Source organism: Myotis daubentonii, chromosome 15 (assembly GCF_963259705.1).
Source record: "Myotis daubentonii chromosome 15, mMyoDau2.1, whole genome shotgun sequence".
NCBI classification, from domain to species: Eukaryota; Metazoa; Chordata; class Mammalia; order Chiroptera; family Vespertilionidae; genus Myotis; species Myotis daubentonii.
In genome coordinates this window covers 5,185,766-5,204,876 of record NC_081854.1, presented here as the reverse complement: position 1 = coordinate 5,204,876, position 19,111 = coordinate 5,185,766, and the positions used below count along the sequence as shown (strand labels likewise).

General features: G+C 43.8%; 1 protein-coding gene across 5 annotated transcripts in view; it reads left to right on the top strand.

Annotated features, from left to right (window-relative positions):
- The window catches only part of LOC132216086 (zinc finger protein 883-like), a 681,654-nt gene that overhangs the window by 655,921 nt on the left and 6,622 nt on the right, over positions 1–19,111 (top strand). Inside the window, exons 1-3 of one of the 5 annotated variants that reach the window (XR_009448700.1) lie at positions 302–394; positions 1,274–1,400; positions 8,711–11,418. The exons of 2 other annotated variants lie outside the window; for them this stretch is intronic. Coding sequence is in view for 2 of the 3 variants with exons in the window: in XM_059665164.1 (XP_059521147.1) it covers positions 362–394; positions 1,274–1,400; positions 8,711–10,434 (1,884 nt within the window). In the remaining variant the exon portion in view is untranslated. Of the gene's footprint in view, positions 1–301; positions 395–1,273; positions 1,401–8,710; positions 12,159–15,757; positions 16,000–16,873; positions 17,001–19,111 lie in introns of those variants that run through there. 2 more of the 5 variants (XM_059665164.1, XM_059665160.1) reach the window with 2 other exon arrangements.

The window sequence follows — 19,111 nt, the reverse complement described above, 5'->3', positions numbered from 1 at the left end:
ACATACAGGATCCGGGCTTTGGAGCGTAGAAACTACATTACCCACAAGGCCACGCATGGAATGCCACCAGGCTGAGCCAATGGGAACTCAGATAAGGTATTTCCGTTTGGCCGCTTCTGTAGGGCGGGACTAGTAGTCCTCTTTGCTGGTTTTGTCTTAAGTCGCTCAGTATTTTCCGGTCGCACAGTCCCAGAGAGAAGGCTGGGGAGTGGTGCTCCCGGCCTCACAGCCAATGGTCCCTCCAGTGGTGCTCACAGCTCCCACGTGGGATTGAAGCTCAGAGTCGCCACCCGGACCCACGCCAGGGACCGCCATTCCTGCAGCGGCTTCTACTCCCGCCCCGCTCAGCCCACAGAGGGCAATGGCGGCGCCCCCGCTGAGGAGACGGGCTGAGGTGAGTTCCTGTTTCCCGAGGCCTCCACCGCCTCCTTACGCTGAAGTGGACAAGCCCGGGTGTGGGCGATTGTTACGTCCTGCAGCTCAGTCCCGCGTGGAGCACCGTGAGGAAGGTGGAGGGGAGAGAGGAGTGTTGTGGCTTCTGAGGACACAGCAGGTGCAGGGCAGAGAGGACGGGGGTGACTTGCATCTGCAGGTCCCTGAGGATGTGGCTGTGAGTATTGACGGAAAGATCAGAGGCTGCAGGGAGGACGGCACAGCCTCATTCGGGGCTTTCCCGGCTGTGGGGTCCATCAGGGACCTGGGCGGGTCCTGGATCCGGCTGGACTCCAAGCTCTCTACACGCCATATGCCAAGTTCATGGGTGAGTCCAGCGAGATCCAGTGGCATTGGAGCAGGAAGGGGGCAGAGCTGAGGGAGTGAACCTGGGGTCTGAACATGGGAAGGGGATGAACATGACCCAGTGGTGTGCACATCTGGAGGAAGTGTGAGCTGATGGTCCCGGACCTGGTGTGGGGACTCAAAGGTGAAGCATAAACCCACGCTTGACTTTGTGTTGGAGGCAGGATCTAGGAGACTGCAGTGGTGTTGCTTGGCAGGAAGGCTGGGGCCCTGCAGGCATCGGCCAGACCTTAAATGGCATTGCCCTCTACCTTCCCCTCCCCCAAACCTTCCCACACCACCCAGCTGCTCTGCTGAGGGCCATGCAGTGAGTAATGGGACTGTGATGAGAGAGCAGCCTGCACTGGCATTAGGGCCTGGTGTCCACACTAACCGGGTGCCCTGGAGGAGGTTGAGGACGGGAAAGGTGTGTAAGGAGTAGGATTACAGGTTCTGAGAAAGGCAGGTCTGGTTTTAATTGTCTCCATTCTGACAGGTTGGCGTGACCTTTGAGGACATTGCCCTGTACTTCTCCAGGGAGGAATGGAGCCTCCTTGATGAGGGTCAGAGACAGCTGTACCTGAATGTGATGCTAGAAAACTTTGAACTTATATCCTCGCTGGGTAAGAGCCTCACTCTCACCAGTGACCTGGACTTGGCTTTGCGATTTCCCAGGGCCCAGCCCCCAGTGTGTGCTCTGTCCTCCCAGGTAGACTGTGGTACTGATTGATTTTCCAGTTTTCTGGGTAGTTGCTGTCTTGGGGAGGGTTGGTCTGTTTCCACTGCTCCCTTCTATTCCTGAAAGCCCAATACTCCTCGCTCTTTAAATTGACAGGGAAGAACTTGTGGTTGGTAGTGTTGCAGGAAGCTTAAAGGATTCCCTCTTGATTAGTGAGGAAAGCATTTTCTATATTCCTATTGGTCCTATGTATATATTTTTGAAAAACTGGCTTCACAACCTTATCCTGTTTATTAACTGTATTTTTTATTAGAGTCTTTTGAATACCTTGTATATTTTATATATTAATTGCTTACAACATACAGGAACACATATTTTTGCATGTGCTTAATTGTGCTTTGCAGATATTACTCCCCCACACCAGCTTTTCTACAAAGTCCATGTTTTTGGCAACCCTGCATTCAGGCAGGTCTAGTGCCACCATGTTTCTAGCAAGCTCAGGTGCTTGTTACTAGTGTTTAGCAATTAAATATTGTTAGTGAAGTTGTATAGACTTTTTTTAAAAAATATATTTTATTGATTTTTTTACAGAGAGGAAGGGAGAGGCATAGAGAGTTAGAAACAACGATGAGAGAGAAATACCGATCAGCTGCCTTCTGCACATCTCCTACTGGGGATGTGCCCTCAACCCAGGTACATGCCCTTGACCGGAATCGAACCTGGGACATTTCAGTCTTCAGGCCCATGCTCTATCCCAGCCGTGGGCAAACTATGGCCCGCGGAAAAAAAGACCTTACCCTTTTATGTAATGATGTTTACTTTGAATTTATATTAGTTCACACAAACACTCCATCCATGCTTTTGTTCCAGCCCTCCCGTCCAGTTTAAGAACCCATTGTGGCCCTCGAGTCAAAAAGTTTGCCCACCCCTGCTCTATCCACTGAGCCAAACTGGTTTTGGCTGTATAGATTTTGCTTTTGAGACAGAGTCACTGCATTGTTATTAGCCTGCAGTATAGTATTAACATACCTTCATTATTCCCAGGGAACTCCAACTATTTGTGTGAATGTCTGTCTATATGGCAATATTCACTTTATTGTGCTGATCAGAGCTGAATCCACAATGTCTCCAAGAGATTCCTTCATATGGTTTGCAAGTATTTTCTTCTGTTCTCTAGATTGCCTTTCAGTTCATTTTGTTTATTGCTTTTGTGCAGTGAAGACGCTATTTTTCCTTATTTCTTGCCATCTAGACTGTTTATGTTTTCTATTTTGTGTGTTGGTTGGTGTCACATTCAGAAAATTCTGTCTAAAACTTGTTCTCTAGGTTGTCCCGAGGAGTTTTAAGTTTTAGCGCTGACATTTAATTCTGTCCTGCAGGTTGAGTTACGTTTTATCAGTGGTGTCCATTTTTGTTGTTTTACATGTGAATGTCCGTTTATACCAACACCATTCATTGCAGGCTATCTTTCCCTTCTTCTGTGACTTGCAGCTTTGTCAAAGATTACTTAAAAGTATGTGCCTCAGTTTTTTTCTGTTTTCCGTTCTGTTCTGTTGGTATATGTGTCTGTGTTTCTCCAGCAACACACTGTTTGCTTGCTTTCTGTTTGTAATAAATTGAAGTCAGGAAGTGTGATACCACCAGCTTTCTTCTTGCTCAAGACTGCTTTTGTTGCCCTCCAGTGGTGGGCAAACTGGCTCACGAGCCACATGCGGCTCTTTGACTCCTTGAGTGTGGCTCTTCCACAAAATACCGACTTCAGAACATGGCCATGAAGTTTCAACCGCACTGTATGTGCGCGCCGGCATGTGGTATTTTGTGTTAGAGACACACTCAAGGGGCCAAAGAGCCGCGTGTGGCTCACGAGCCGCAGTTTGCTGACCACGGCCCTCGCCCATTTGGCTCAGTGGATAGAGCCTCAGCCAGGGGACTCAAGGGGTTCAGGTTTGATTCTGCTCAAGGGCATGTAGGTTTGTTGCGGACACATATCCAATATGCAGTGTGCAGGTGGCAGCTGATTGATGTTTCTCTCCCATCGATGTTTCTAACTCTCTATCCCTTTCCCTTCCTATCTGTAAAAAATCAATAAAATATATTTTTTAAAATATATTGCTTTTGTTGATGGAGGTCTTTTTTTTTTTTTTAATATATTTTATTGATTTTTTACAGAGAGGAAGGGAGAGAGATAGAGAGTTAGAAACATCGATAAGCCAAAACCGGTTTGGCTCAGTGGATAGAGCGTCGGCTTGCGGACTGAAAGGTCCCAGGTTCGATTCCGGTCAAGGGCATGTACCTGGGTTGCGGGCACATCCCCAGTGGGAGATGTGCAGGAGGCAGCTGATCGATGTTTCTCTCTCATCGATGTTTCTAACTCTCTATCTCTCTCCCTTCCTCTCTGTAAAAAATCAATAAAATATATTAAAAAAAAAAAGAAACATCGATAAGAGAGGAACATCGATCAGCTGCCTCCTGCACATCTCCCACTGGGGATGTGCCCGCAACCCAGGTACATGCCCTTGACCGGAATCGAACCTGGGACCTTTCAGTCCGCAAGCCGACGCTCTATCCACCGAGCCAAACCGGATTTGGCCGATGGAGGTCTTTTGATTCCATTTCCAGATTTTCTGTTCATTTCTTTGTAAAATACCATTGGAGTTATTGGAATTGCATTTAATCTGTAGTTTTCCTTGTGTACTATAGCTGTCTCCAGCATATTTCATTTTCAGGTCCATGAACACAGGTTGTCTTTCAGCTTATTTATGTTTTCTTCCATTCCTTTCATCACTGTCTTATAGGACTCACTGTACAGATGTTTCACATTTTGGTTGAATTTATTCCTTTGGGTTTTATTGTTTTTTATTCCTTGATATATTTGATTACATTCTTCATTTTTCTATCAAACAATTTATTATTAGGTTGTAGAAATGGAACTAATGGTCGCATGTTTATTTTGCATCCTGTAACTTTTCTGATTTTTATTCTTCATTCTTCTTTTATCTTCACCCGAATAGTGAGGATATTTTTTCCACTGATTGTTTTTTTAGAGAGAGAGTAGGAGACAGAGAGGAAGAGAAACATCGATTGGCTGCCTCCCACATGTTGCCTCTACTGTGAGTGGAACGGACCTGCAACCCAGGTATGTACCTTTGACTGGGAATCAGACCCTAGCCCTCCAGTGCACAAGGCAGCACTGTCATCAGTGAAGCCCCGTGGCTAGGGACATTTATTTATTCTTTAAATTATTTATTTATTTGTTTAAATATATGTATTTTTTATTTCCTAGAGGAAGAGGAGAGAAAGTCATTGATCCGCTGGCTCCTGCATGACCCCCCACTGGTGATTGAGCTCACAACCAGTGCAGGTGTCCTAACAAAGAATCGAATTGTGACCTCCTAGTTCAGTGATGGTGAACCTTTTGAGCTCGGCGTGTCAGCATTTTGAAAAACCCTAACTTAACTCTGGTGCCGTGTCACATATAGAAATTCTTTGATATTTGCAACCATAGTAAAACAAAGACTTATATTTTTGATATTTATTTTATATATTTAAATGCCATTTAACAAAAATCAACCAAAAAATTGAGTTCACGTGTCAACTCCGACACGCGTCATAGGTTCGCCATCACTGTCCTAGTTTATGAGTCAATGCTCAATGAGTGAGACATACCGGGAAGCATTTATTTATTGATTTTAGAGACAGAAAGGGAGAGAGAGAAACAAAGAGAGTGAGGCATTGATGTGCTGTTCTACCCATCTATGCATTCATTGGTTGTCCCCTACATGTGCCCTGATGGGTGATCGAACCCACAACCTTGGGGCATGAGGGCCACACTGTCAATGACTGAGCCACCTGGACAGGATTCTGAACTTGTTCATTAATTTTGGGAGCTCATAGTGGGATCTTTACAGATTTCTCTATGGAGGGTCATGTCATCTCCTAACATCAACATCTCTTATGATTCTTTGTGGTTCATAGTGACAGGTGTAATGTCTTATCTTTAATTTCTTTTTTTACTTATTTGAAGCTTGGGTTTTGTTTGTGTGTTTTTGCTTTAGTGTAGCTAACAGCTTGCACATTTTTATGTCTTTTTTTTTTGAAATATACCTTTTAGGTATTCCTTTCTTTTGTCTTGTCTCTCTTTTATTTATGTTTGTTTTAATATTTATGGTTTCTTTCCTTTGAAACCTTTGGTTTACTTTCCTGTTGTGTTTCTAGTTTCCTGATGTGCCAGGTTAGGTTCCTTGAGATTTTTTGTGACAATGTAGTCATTTATCTCTATAACATTTCTCCTTAGAATTACATTTTCTTTTCTTTTTTTTAAATATATTTACCGATTTTTTACACAGAGGAAGGGAGAGAGAGGGAGAGAGAGAAACATCAATGATAGAGAAACATTGATTCAGCTGCCTCCTGCACACTCCCTACTGGAGATGTGCCCGCAACCACAGTACATGCCCTTGACCGAAATTGAACCTGGGACCCTTGAGTTCTCAAGCCAGTGCTCTATCCACTGAACCAAACAAGTTAGGGCTACATTTTCTGAATGTTATACATAAGCTTTGGTAGATTGTCTTGCCTCTAGCCTTTTTTGAGATCTCTCTTTTTTTTTTTTTTGTTACCCTGAAAATCTTATGTTTTTATTTATTATTCCTTTTACATAGAGAGGAAGGGAAATGGGGGGAGAGCGATGAGGGAGAAACATCAATCGGCTGCCATGTGCACATGTGAAAACCGGGTATGGAACCCACATTCTGATATGTGCCCCAACTGGGAATTGAACCCTCGACCCTTCAGTACACAGGATGCTGCTCCAACCAACTGAGTCACACTGGCCAGGGCATTGTGTGGTTTTTCGAAACAAAAATTTCCAGGTTTTTGGCCGAAACTGGTTTGGCTCAGTGGATAGAGCGTCTGCCTGCGGACTGAAAGGTCCCATGTTCGATTCCGGTCAAGGGCATGTACCTTGGTTGCGGGCACATCCCCAGTAGGAGGTGTGCAGGAGGCAGCTGATCGATGTTTCTCTCTCATCGATGTTTCTAACTGTCTATGCCTCTCCCTTCCTCTCTGTAAAAAATCAATAAAAAAATATATTTAAAAAAAAAAAACTTTAAAAAATAAATTTCCAGGTTTTTGGAGAACAGGTCACTAGGATCAATGACAACAGAAGCACAGTGGCTCATAGTGGTATCGCTGACCCTTTATTTTTATTTTTTATTTACAATATATTTTTATTGATTTCAGACAGCAAGGAAGAGGGAGAGAGAGATAGAAACATCAGTGATGAGAGAGAATCATTAATTGGCTGCCTCCTACATGCCCCGAGCTGGGACCGAGCCCGCATCGTGGTCATGTGCCCTTGACCTGAATAGTCCTGGGACCCTTCAGTCCACAAGTGGATGCTCTATCCACTGAGCGTAACCGGCTAGGGCTGACCCTCTTTTTTTTTTTTTTAAATATACTTTATTGATTTTTTACAGAGAGGAAGGGAGAGAGATAGTTAGAAACATCGATGAGAGAGAAACATCGATCAGCCGCCTCCTGCACATCTCCTACTGGGGATGTGCCCGCAACCCAGGTACATGCCCTTGACCGGAATCGAACCTGGGACCTTTCAGTCCGCAGTCCGACGCTCTATCCACTGAGCCAAACCGACTGACCCTCTTTTTAAAAAATACATTTTTATTAATTTCTGAGAGGAACGGGGCGGGGGGGAGAGGGAGAAACATTAATGATGAGAAAGTTTCACTGATCAGCTCCCTCCTGCATGCCCCCTACTGGGGACTGAACCCACAAAAAACTGGGTATGTGCCCTTGAATGGAATGGAACCTAGAACCTTTCAGTCCGCAGGCTGACACTCTATCCACTGAGCAAACCAGCTAGGGCTGACCCTTGCTTTATTTATTTATTTAGTTAGTTAGTTACTTAGTTATTATTAACCCTTGTTTTTGACCTTAGGTATCTTCAAATGTGTTTGCTCAGCCAGTTTCCTGTCATCCTTTCTATGCAGTTGTCCTTATTTGGTATTCTGTATTACTGTTTGTCTTCATGGTACTCTTATTCCCATTGCCTGTGGGATTTTTTTTCATGGATAGGTGTCTACTTACTCTGGGGAAAGATTCTCTATCTCTGATTCTGCCATCTTGATGATGTCACTCACGTAGGTCTTTTGCCTGTGATCCCATTTGTGGTTTGTATTCTAGGACAGTGCTGACCATACTTCGTTTTAGTTTTTCTTTTAAGATTTCCATCATTGATCTCATGCTATGGTTCAACTTGGATTTAAGAGGCAAAATCTTTTGTGCATCACAGGAGGAACATGACTTTATCAATGACAGGATAGACCAGGGGTGGGCAAACTTTTTGACTCGAGGGCCACAATGGGTTCTTAAACTGGACGGGAGGGCCGGAACAAAAGCATGGGTGGAGTGTTTGTGTGAACTAATATAAATTCAAAGTAAACATCATTACATAAAAGGGTACGGTCTTTTTTTTCCCCAGTTTTATTCATTTCAAACGGACTGGATCGAGCCCGCGGGCCGTAGTTTGCCCACGGCTGGGGTAGACCCAGAGGCAGTCCTGCCTTGGTGAAGGGCTGTGGGGGCGGTTTTCATGCCTGTGTTCTGTTACGTTCATAACTAGGAAGCCATTTTGATCAACAATGTTTTGTTACCATTGCCCACTCCTCACCCAATTCTACTTCTTCTTACTTAATGTTGACACTTTTCAGTTTTAATAGTGATTATTCTACTCGGATTCCCAGCCCATGGATAACCTTAACCTCTTTCAACTTTGCACCTCTGCCTCTATCACACGTCTCGGCTTTACTGCACTCCAGTGTTGTTGCATGCCTGTAGAGCTTTAGAGTGCACACGTATTATATGGACGCTGAACATCACGTGCTTTACTATGATTGATATTTTATGGGTTTGAGCACATTGAAATTATTTTACACAGACTCATATTGCCAGCATCAAAGGTCCTAAAGGAAGCCATTTGTGGAGTAATAACGAGCAGACACAGCCTCTCTCCTTTTCTTGCCAGCCAATGATTCTGCCCTTCATTGGTGAGATTTTCCTCATCCAGTGACCTTTTGGGCCATGTTATATATATAACAGCCATTTCCTGAAAGTCTCACTGACTTGTCTTGAAAATCATTGTATTAAATCATGTCCAGTTGTGACATAAACAGTTGTGGTGAAGATATTCTGTATTTTTAGGTCAACATGCACTTCATCTACATTTCTTTTCTTCAGGTTGCTGCTGTGGAGCAGAGAACTTGGAGGAAACGACTGAGCAGAAGGTTTCCGTAGGATTGTCACAGGAAAGGAATCCCAAGTTAGCCTTGTCTTCCCGGGAGAGTCACCCCTGTGAGAGTTGTGGGCTAGTCTTGGGAAACATTTTCCACACTATGGAGGTGAAGGGAACACAACACAGACAGATACTGTTGAAGTGTGGGGCATGTGCAAAAAGATTTTATTTCCGTGCAAAATTTCACCAGCAGCATATGAGAGAGAAGTCTTTCATTAGAGGTGTGGACAGGATCTCACTTGCAAACAGTTGCAATTTCAATGTGTCCCAGAATCGTTTCACATGCAGGGAGGTTGGGCAGGGTGTCCTTGGGGGGTCAGGACATTTCCACCTAAAGGCTCTTCAGACCAGGAACAGTCCAAGTGTAATTTCGACGTGTGGGGTGACGTTTCCGATGAGAAAAAATTATTACAGTAGAAAAGAATGTCAGAGAGACATTAGTTGCACCCACACGTTTATTCAGGAAAATGGTGTCCACCTTGGAAGTGGGTGTTTTGTGTCCTCTGAATGTGGAAAATATTTTACCAAATTATCTAGCTTTCATTATCAACAAAGAGGTCACACAAGAGAAACACCTTATGAATGCAGTGAGTGTGGGAAAGCTTACACCAGTAGCACTGGACTTCGTCGTCATCAGAGATTTCATACGGGAGATATGCCTTATAAATGCAGTGAATGTGGGAAATCTTTTACCCAAAGCACTACCCTTCGTTATCATCAGACAGTTCATACAGGAGAAAAGCCTTATAAATGCATTCAATGTGGAAAATCCTTTAAAAGTAGCAGTGGTCTTCAATATCATCAGAGAGTTCATACGGGAGAAAAGCCTTATAAATGCAGTGAATGTGGAAAATCTTTTGCACGGAGCAATGCCCTTCGTGATCATCAGAGAGTTCATACAGGAGAAAAGCCTTATAAATGCAGTGAATGTGGAAAATCTTTTGCACTGAGCAACGCCCTTCATTATCATCAGAGAGTTCACACTGGAGAAAAGCCTTATCAATGCAGTGAATGTAAAAAATCTTTTACCACTAGCGTTGCCCTTCATTGTCATCAGAGAATTCACACTGGAGAAAAGCCTTATAAATGCAGTGAATGTGGGAAATCTTTTACCCAGAGCACTCACCTTCGTTTTCATCAGAGAGTTCATACAGGAGAAAAGCCTTATAAATGCACTGAATGTGGGAAATCTTTTCCCCAGAGCTCTGCTCTTTATTATCATCATAGACTTCATACAGGAGAAAAGCCTCATAAATGCAGTGAATGTGGAAAATCTTTTCCACGTAGCAGTGCTCTCCAATATCATCAGCGTGTCCACACTGGAGAAAAGCCTTTTAAATGCAGTGAATGTGGGAAATCTTTTACCCAGAGCAGTGCCCTTCATTATCATCAGAGACTTCATACAGGAGAAAAGCCTTATAAATGCAGTGAGTGTGGGAAATCTTTTACAAGGAGCAGTGGTCTTCAGTATCATCAGAGAGTTCACACTGGAGAAAAGCCTTACCAATGCAGTGAATGTCAAAAATCTTTTACCACTAAGGCCGTCCTTCATCATCATCAGAGAGTTCATACAGGAGAAAAGCCTTATCAATGCAGTGAATGTGGAAAATCTTTTACAAGGAGCAGTGGTCTTCAATATCATCAGAGAGTACACTGGAGAAAAACATGAGTGCAATTAATATGAGGTATCTCTCAGCCAAATTTCTAAATTTGCTCTGCACGTATGAGTCCAAATGTGGGAAATTTCTTAGATGTGTAGGAAATGTAGTTTCTTAGTTAGAACTTAACATTAGTACAAGAAAATTTGTGTATCCTCACTTTTCTGAATTGTATCTCATACGTTTAATCACCTACATTATGTAAAGTTCCCATAAGTGTTCTTGTTGTGTTTGTATGTTGAACACTGTGTAATTATGTTTCACGTTCTAACATACAGAGATGTCCTGCCAGATCTATGTCACTGCATATTTCTGTTGTAGAAGGTATTTCACCTCAACCACCTATAAGGTCCCTACAAATGGCATCAATCACCATCCCCATGTGCCCGGGGAAGCTAACTCTGTTGTCTTTTTTGTTGAAGAAAATGAGGAATACCTGAGTCCAAAGTTCTTTCTTGTTTCCTGGTCATGGGTTGCCACATAGGACTCATTACTGTTGGCCCCAGTATACATAATGTTGCAGAGGGAATGGTTTCCCTGAATGCCAGTCATGAATTTATTGAATGCCTGAGTCATCAGTGGAAGAACTGCCAGTCTCATGTCTCTTTAGTTTGTACGATAATGAAGGCTTTTTCGTAATGCTTCTTTAATCTTAGGTGTTCTATTTACTGCGTGGGTTAGCTTTAAGGAGGTCGGGGCTCTCCAAGCATGATGAGGTGAACAACTTTTATGGGGTCTCAAACATTTTTGCCCTTAGGGGAACAGTATGGTGCAGGATTAGCTCAGCAGTTTTTGGCAAATTTCCACTGCTGCCCATATTTTCCTAGGAAATACTCTGGCCTCTCTAATCCTCATGTGATGTCTGGATGCTTGGAGACATAGCAGTCACTCCAAAGGGGGGGTAGCTGTGACAACCTCAAGTATGTCTGGGAGCATGAATTCTATTTCTTGTTTGCAAGGGATGCCAATACATGTGAAGGGAATCTCTTGCCCAGGTCTTGCAGAGGGCCATGTGCCCTAGTGCCCTAATGCCTACAATTTCACTGTTGATGGTCACTGGTTTGAAGACCAGAACAGTAATTGGAAACCCTTTCACTCTAGAGACACTGACATAATTGTTGTTGTGTTGGAAGCCAATTCCAGCATGTCAGCAGGGCTTAATCACCTGGAAATGGCTGAGGGCATTTTCCCAAACCTGAAAACGATGCATAAAATGATTGCTTGCTGCCAGACAGCTGAGGACATTTCAGTCTACATGTTATTGTCTCCTGCTGGCCAAACACCTGAACAGTTGAGGGCAATTCCTCCAATCTGACAATGGATTCTGTATACGAAAACCTGGCCTTTGATGTATATCTTTACTTTGCCTTCGGACAATTTGTGTTAATAAAAAGCAAGCGTCCTGAGACAAGAGAGAACTTGTTTTCTTTAGCCAACCACCTCTGGCCCTCAAATGCCTTCCAAAATTATGTTTTGTCTCTGGAATCTTTCAGAATTTACACACAGCTCCTTCTCCAGATTCCTGAACCCTTCTACTAGGTGGATTAAAACCACTGGCATTGTTAGACCAGACTGCAGCCCATTAGATGAAATGGTCCTCATCTAACTGTGTATCCAGGAATTATTTTGAGGAAAAGACTACAAGAGCTGTGTGTACACCGATCTGAGGGACTCCAGGCATGTTTATTTTCTGTGGAGCAGTCATTGTCATTGATTATAATCAAGATGTTTTGTGGCGCCTAACCGGTTTGGCTCAGTGGATAGAGCATCGGCCTGTGGACTCAAAGGTCCCGGGTTCGATTCCGGTCAGGGGCATGTACCTTGGTTGTGGGCACATACCCAGTGGGGAGTGTGCAGGAGGCAGCTGATCGATGTTTCTCTCTCATCGATGTTTCTAACTCTCTATCCCTCTTCCTTCCTCTCTGTAAAAAATCAATAAAATATATTTAAAAAAAAAAAAAAAAAGATGTTTTGTGGCTCCTGTAGCTTCTCAGATGTTCCCATCAGAGCCACTGGCAGCAAAACAAAGATGGAGACAAAGGTTGTCTTGTCCAGGGATGTGTCTTTTGTGGGTTTTGGCGCAAGTTCTTCATTGTTTGTCACGTTTTCTGTGACTGAGATGAGACTCTCGCCCAGAGGGCATAAGGATGGGGATTGAATATAGAATTGACAAAGCTGTTTTTCCAAAATAGGTGAACGTACATTTCTTTTATCTTGAACCATTTTTTGACAGCTGTAATGAGTAAATTGCATATGTTAAGTATAGTGTTTCATAAATCTTTACAGGTGCATGAAACTGAAACCAGCCTTATAGGCATAATACTGACCATATCTGTAACTGTGTAGTTGTTTCTTTTAAATGCAGTGAATGTGGGAAATCCATTACCGCTAAGACCGACCTTCATCATCATCAGAGAGTTCATACAGGAGAAAAACCTTATAAATGCAGTGAAAGTGGAAAAGTTTTTTTTTTTTTTTGGAGACGTTTGTTGTGCTGCTTCACTATTTGATTGTATTTTTTCCAGGAATTTATGGTCAGCCTTTTCTCAGAAGTGTGTTTGTTGAGTCTGTATCTTTGTTAAAACATCTTATCATATATTCTGCCTAATGTGCTGAGTTTTGGCAATTTTCTTTAACAATAGGATTGTGGAACAACAAAGATGGATGTTGGCATTTCACTCATTTTGTGCATTTTCATTTTAAAAATAAACATTTTTTGTATTGGAATGATATGTTTTAGTATTTTTTCCTTAAAAAAAATATTTTAATTGCCCTTGCTGGTTTGGCTCAGTCCAGGGTGAGCTTCTATTCAAGGGTAGGTGCCCAGATTGCGGGCTCAATCTTCAGTGTGGGGACTGCAGGAGGCAGCCAATCAATCATTCTCTCTCATCATTGATGTTTCTCTCTCTCTCTCTACCTCTCCCTTCTTCACTTTCCCACATCGTTCTTTGGGGGAAATTTCAGCAAATGACTCAGATGGCGTATTTTCCCCAAAGTCATGCTTAATAGAAAAAGACATTTTAAATTTTTTCCTATTTCACTTACCGAAACAATGGCTAGCCCACAAGGTTGTCTTAGCCAAAGTTTGGTGGTCATAAGATGTTCTCCGGTAATTTTTAAATATTTTAGATTCGAAATACAGATTAAGATTTTAATTTGGCCGAAACCGGTTTGGCTCAGTGGATAAAGTGTCGGCCTCTCTAAAAGGCTCTTGCAAACGGGATATTGTGTTCCCCGTGGAAAAAGTTTTTTCAGATAAGTTTTTACATGCTGCTGACCTGTTTTCAAGTTTTGACTAACTTTTTTGGCAACCTTTTAAGATCTAATGTACCTTCTACAAGAAAAACAAAGGTTATGTTCTATAATAACACGCAAAAACTGTAAAAGATTACCTTCTAAAATTTTAACACTTTAAACATGTAAATCAAAAGTCTATAATAGCCCAAACCGGTTTGGCTCAGTGGATAGAGCGTCGGCCTGCGGACTGAAGGATCCCAGGTTCGATTCCGATAAAGGGCATGTACCTGGGTTGCGGGCACATCCCCAGTAGGAGATGTGCAGGAGGCAGCTGATCGATGCTTCTCTCATCGATGTTTCTAACTATCTCTCTCCCTTCCTCTCTGTAAAAAATCAATAAAATATATTTTAAAAAAAAGTCTATAATAAAGTTTATTAACGTTTTAGAGCCGAATCTACTTTTTAAAGCCAAATCCTGCCCCTTTAGCCTGGTTAAGAAAATGTTCCCAGTTTACTTACAGATCCGGATTTCTGAAGTTGATCCTGGTCATTGCGTGCGGTGAATTTCCCTCACCTCTTTTTGGTGAGTTTTTCAGACCTTTTCCTTTTCTCGCTCTAGAGAAACTTTCACTTCCAGATTGCTGGTTGCGGGCGCCAGATGTTGAGTGACAGATGTCGTGTGTGTGTTTCCTTCCATGCCCTGCGTGGATCAGGGTTCAGGATCTGAAAAGAGGAGCCACACACAAATGAGAGAAAAATGACACGAGGTAATTTTGAAATATTGGGGAACCAGGCAGACAAGTCCAGAAGGACTTCCACTGACACTAAGGCCGCATCATTCTTTCATTGATCTGGAGTAGCCCTTAGGGTAAGGAGGTTTCAATGACACACGGATTAGCTCATCAGCAGACAATTTCCAGAAATAGGCAGAATATCTGATCAACAATAATCAACAAGGATCACCACAAGTATCTAAGGAATTAAGTGAACTAAGGTGGGGATGATGCTTCAGCTACCATTATCTACATTAACTGGGTGGTGAACAGCCCTAGGACTTCAAAGGTTACTAGCTTTTTGGGGTCTCTGTCTATATTGGGCTAGTGAAGACAATAAAGAGACTCCCGCATAAATGTACCACAGTTTTTCATCCTCTATTCTACTGGTGGATACTTGGGTAGTTTCCAGATCTTTGCTATTATAAATTGTGCTGCTATGAACAGAAGGGTGCATATATCCTATCTGATTGTTTCAAGATTCTTAGGATATATTCCTAGGAGTAGAATGACTGAATTAAATGGCAGTTCCATATTAAAATTTTTGCAAAAACTCCAAACTGATTTCCATAATGGCTGTACCAGTTTGCATTCCCACCAGGCGTGTCCTAGGGTTCCCTTTATCCACATCCTCCCCAGCACTTGCCCTTGGATGATTTGTTGATGACAGCCATTCTGACAGTTGTGAGGTTGTTCTAATTGTTGATTTAATTTGCATCTCTCTGATGATCAGTCACTTTGAGCACTTTTCACATGTCTCTTGGCCATCTTCTCCACACTGCAGCCCAGGCAGAGCTGACACTTTGGATGGCATCAGAAGCAGATGCTCTTAAGTATGAGTGTCTGTTTTGTGACATGAACTTTGTATAATGAATTCAATGGAGGCAGGTCAGGTCTAGTCAGAGACTTCAGCAACCTCACCCAGCTACATTTGGCCTGAAGGAGACACATGCCAAAGGCCCTGAATGAAGAAACAATGCCTGCCATTCAGAAAGAGCAGGTCCTGAAGAAAGATACTCAAAACCAGCCCCGCAGGTGCTGGAGAAACAAACTAGGCCCTGACGTCACCTCCACTGAAAGCGCTAGAGGACCCTTAGTGAACTTGGTGTGTTCTTGGGCTACTTGCCCCTAAATCCAGTCCTTCAGTCCACTGAGAAATAGGGCACCCTCGCCTTGGCGCCGAGAAACTACATTACCCACAAGGCCAAGCGTGGAATGCCACCAGGCTGAGCCAATGGGGGCTCAGAGAAGGCATTTCCGTTCTGACGCTTCTGCAGGATGGAATTGGTAGTCCTGCCGGTTCACGTTCTTGTCTCAGGCAGTCGAGAGTTCTTGGGCTCAGAGTCCCTGGGAGAAGGCCGGAGAATGGTGCTCCCTGCCAGACAGCCAATGGTGGGAGCCCCCAGTGGTGCTGACAGCTCCCACGTGGGATTGAGACTCCGAGTCACCACCCGGGCCCACGCCAGGGCCGGGACAGGGACCGCCATTCCTGCAGCGGCTTCTGCTCCCGCCCCGCTCAGCCCACAGAGGGCAATGGCGGCGCCCCCGCTGAGGAGACGGGCTGAGGTGAGTTGAGTCCCCCAGGCCCTCACCGCCTCCTCACACACACACCACAGCCTGGGGAGGGCGCCTGTCCCGTCCTGCAGCTCAGTCCCGCGCGGAGGACCGTGAGGAAGGCGGAGGGGAGAGAGGAGGGTTGTGGCTTCTGAGGACACAGCAAGTGCAGGGCAGAGAGGACAGGGGTGACTTGCATCTGCAGGTCCCTGAGGATGTGGCTGTGAGTATTGACGGAAAGATCAGAGGCTGCAGGGAGGACGGCACAGACTCATTCGGGGCTTTCCCGGATGTGGGTCCATCAGGGGCCTGGGGGGGTCCTGGATCCGGCTGGACTCCAAGCTCTCTACACGCCATATGCCAAGTTCATGGGTGAGTCCAGCGAGATCCAGTGGCATTGGAGCAGGAAGGGGGCAGAGCTGAGGGAGTGAACCTGGGGTCTGAGATGGGAAGGGGATGAACATTACCCAGTGGTGAGCACATCTGGAGGAAGTGTGAGCTGATGGTCCCGGGACCTGGTGTGGGGACTAAAAGGCGAAGCTAAGCCGACACTTGGCTTTGTCTTGGCGGCAGGATCTAGGAGACTGCAGTGGTGTTGCTTGGCAGGGAGGCTGGGGCCCTGCAGGCATCGCCTAGACCTTAAATGGCATTGGCCTCTCCCCTCCCCCAATCCTTCCCACCCAACCCAGCTGCTCTGCTGAGGGCCATCACAGTGAGTAATGGGACTGTGATGAGAGAGCAGCCTGCACTGGCATTAGGGCCTGGAGTCCACACTAACTGGGTGCCCTGGAGGATGTTGAGGGGGGGAAGATGTGTGAGGAGCACAGCCTTCTCCATGGGACCGTGCGACGAGGAAATCTGGTTTTAATTGTCTCCATTCTGACAGGTTGGCGTGACCTTTGAGGACATTGCCCTGTACTTCTCCAGGGAGGAATGGAGCCTCCTTGATGAGGGTCAGAGACAGCTGTACCTGAATGTGATGCTGGAGAACTTTGAACTTCTATCCTCGCTGGGTAAGACCCTCACTCTCACCAGTGACCTGGACTTGGCTTTTCTATTTCCCAGACCCCATCTCCCAGGGTGTGCTCTGTCCTCCCATGTAGACTGTGGTACTGCTTGATTTTCCAGTTTTCTGGGTAGTTGCTGTCCTGGGGAGGGTTGGTCTGTTTCCACTGCTCCCTTCTATTCCTAAAGTCTCAATAGTCCTCGCTCTTTAAATTGCCAGGGAAGGACTTGTGGTTTTTAGTGTTGTAGGAAGCTTAAAGGATTCCACCTTGATTAATGAAGAAAGCATTTTCTATATTCCTGTTGGTAATGTGTATATATTTTTGAAAAATTGTCTCTACATCCTTATCCTGTTTATTAACTCTATTTTTTATTAGAGTCTTTTGAATACCTTGTATATTTTATATATTAATTGCCTATGACATACAGGAACACATATTTTTGCATGTGCTTAATTATGCTCTGCAGATATAACTCCCCCACACCAGCTTTTCTACACAGTCCATGTTTTTGGCAACCCTGCATTCAGAATGTCTAGTGCCACCATGTTTCTAACAAGCTCAGGTGCTTGGTACTAGTGCTTAGCAATTAAATATTGTTAGTGAAGTTATATAGACTTTGCTTTTGAGACAGAGTCACTGCTTTGTTATTAGCCTGCAGTATAGTATTAACATGCCTTCATTATTCCCAAAGAACTCCCACTATTTCTGTGAATTTCTGTCTATATCGCAATATTCGCTTTATTGTGCTGATCAGAGATGAATCCACAATATCTCCAAGAGGTTCCTTCATATGATTTGCAAATATTTTCTGTTATTCTCTAGATTGCCTTTCATTGCATTTTGTTTATTGCTGTTGTGCAGTGAAGACGGTATTTTTCTTTATTTGTTGCGGTGTGGACTGTTTATTTTTTCTATTTTGTGTGGTGGTTGGTGTCATATTCAGAAAATTCTGTCTAAAACAAACCTCCAAAACTTTTTCTCTAGGTTGTCCTGAGGAGTTTTAAGTTTTAGGGCTCACATTTAATTCTGTCATACAGGTTGAGTTACATTTTATCAGTGGTGTCCAGTTTTGTTGTTTTACATGTGAATGTCCATTTATACCAGCATCATTCGTTGCAGACTATCTTTCCCTTCTTCTGTGGCTTGCAACTTTGTCAAAGATTACTTAAAGTATGTGCCTGGGTTTTTTTCTGTTTTCTGTTCTGTTCTGTTGATATATGTGTCTGTTTTCTCCAGCAACACACTGTTTGCTTGCTTTCTCTTTGTAATATATTGAAGTCAGGAAGTGTGATACCACCAGCTTTCTTCTTCCTCAAGATTGCTTTTGTTGCCCTCCAGTGGTCGGCAAACTCTGGCTCGCGAGCCACATGTGACTGTTTGGCCACTTGAGTGTGGCTCTTCCACAAAATAGCGACTTCAGCGCACGGCCTTGAAGTTTCAATCACACTGTATGTGCGCGGTGGCATGTGGTATTTTGTGGAAGAGACACACTCAAGGGGCCAAAGAGTCGCGTGTGGCTCGAGAGCCGAAGTTTGCTGACCAAGTACCCTAGCCCATTTGGCTTGGTAGATAGAGCCTTGGCTGGCGGACTCAAGGGGTCTAGGTTCAATTCTGGTCAAGGGCATGTACGTTGGTTGCAGGCACATACCCTCTATGGAGTGTGCAGGAGGCAGCTGATCGATGTTTCTCACCTACCGATGTTTCTAACTCTCTATCCCTTTCTCTTCCTATCTGTAAAAAATCAATAAAATTCATTTTTTAAAAAAGATTGCTTATGTTAATGGAGGTCTTTTGATTCCATTTTCAGATTTTCTGTTCATTTCTTTGTAAAATACAATTGGAGTTATTGGGATTGCATTTAATCTGTAGTTTTCCTTGTGTACTATAGCTGTCTCCAGCATATTGCATTTTCAGGTCCGTGAACACAGGTTGACTTTCAACTTATTTGTGTTTTCTTTCATTCCTTTCATCACTGTCTTATAGGACTCACTGTACAGATGTTTCACATTTTGGTTGAATTTATTCCTTTGGGTTTTATTGTTTTTGATTCTTTTGTAAATTTGATTACATTCTTCGTTTTTCCATCAAAGAATTTACTATTAGGTTGTAGAAATGGA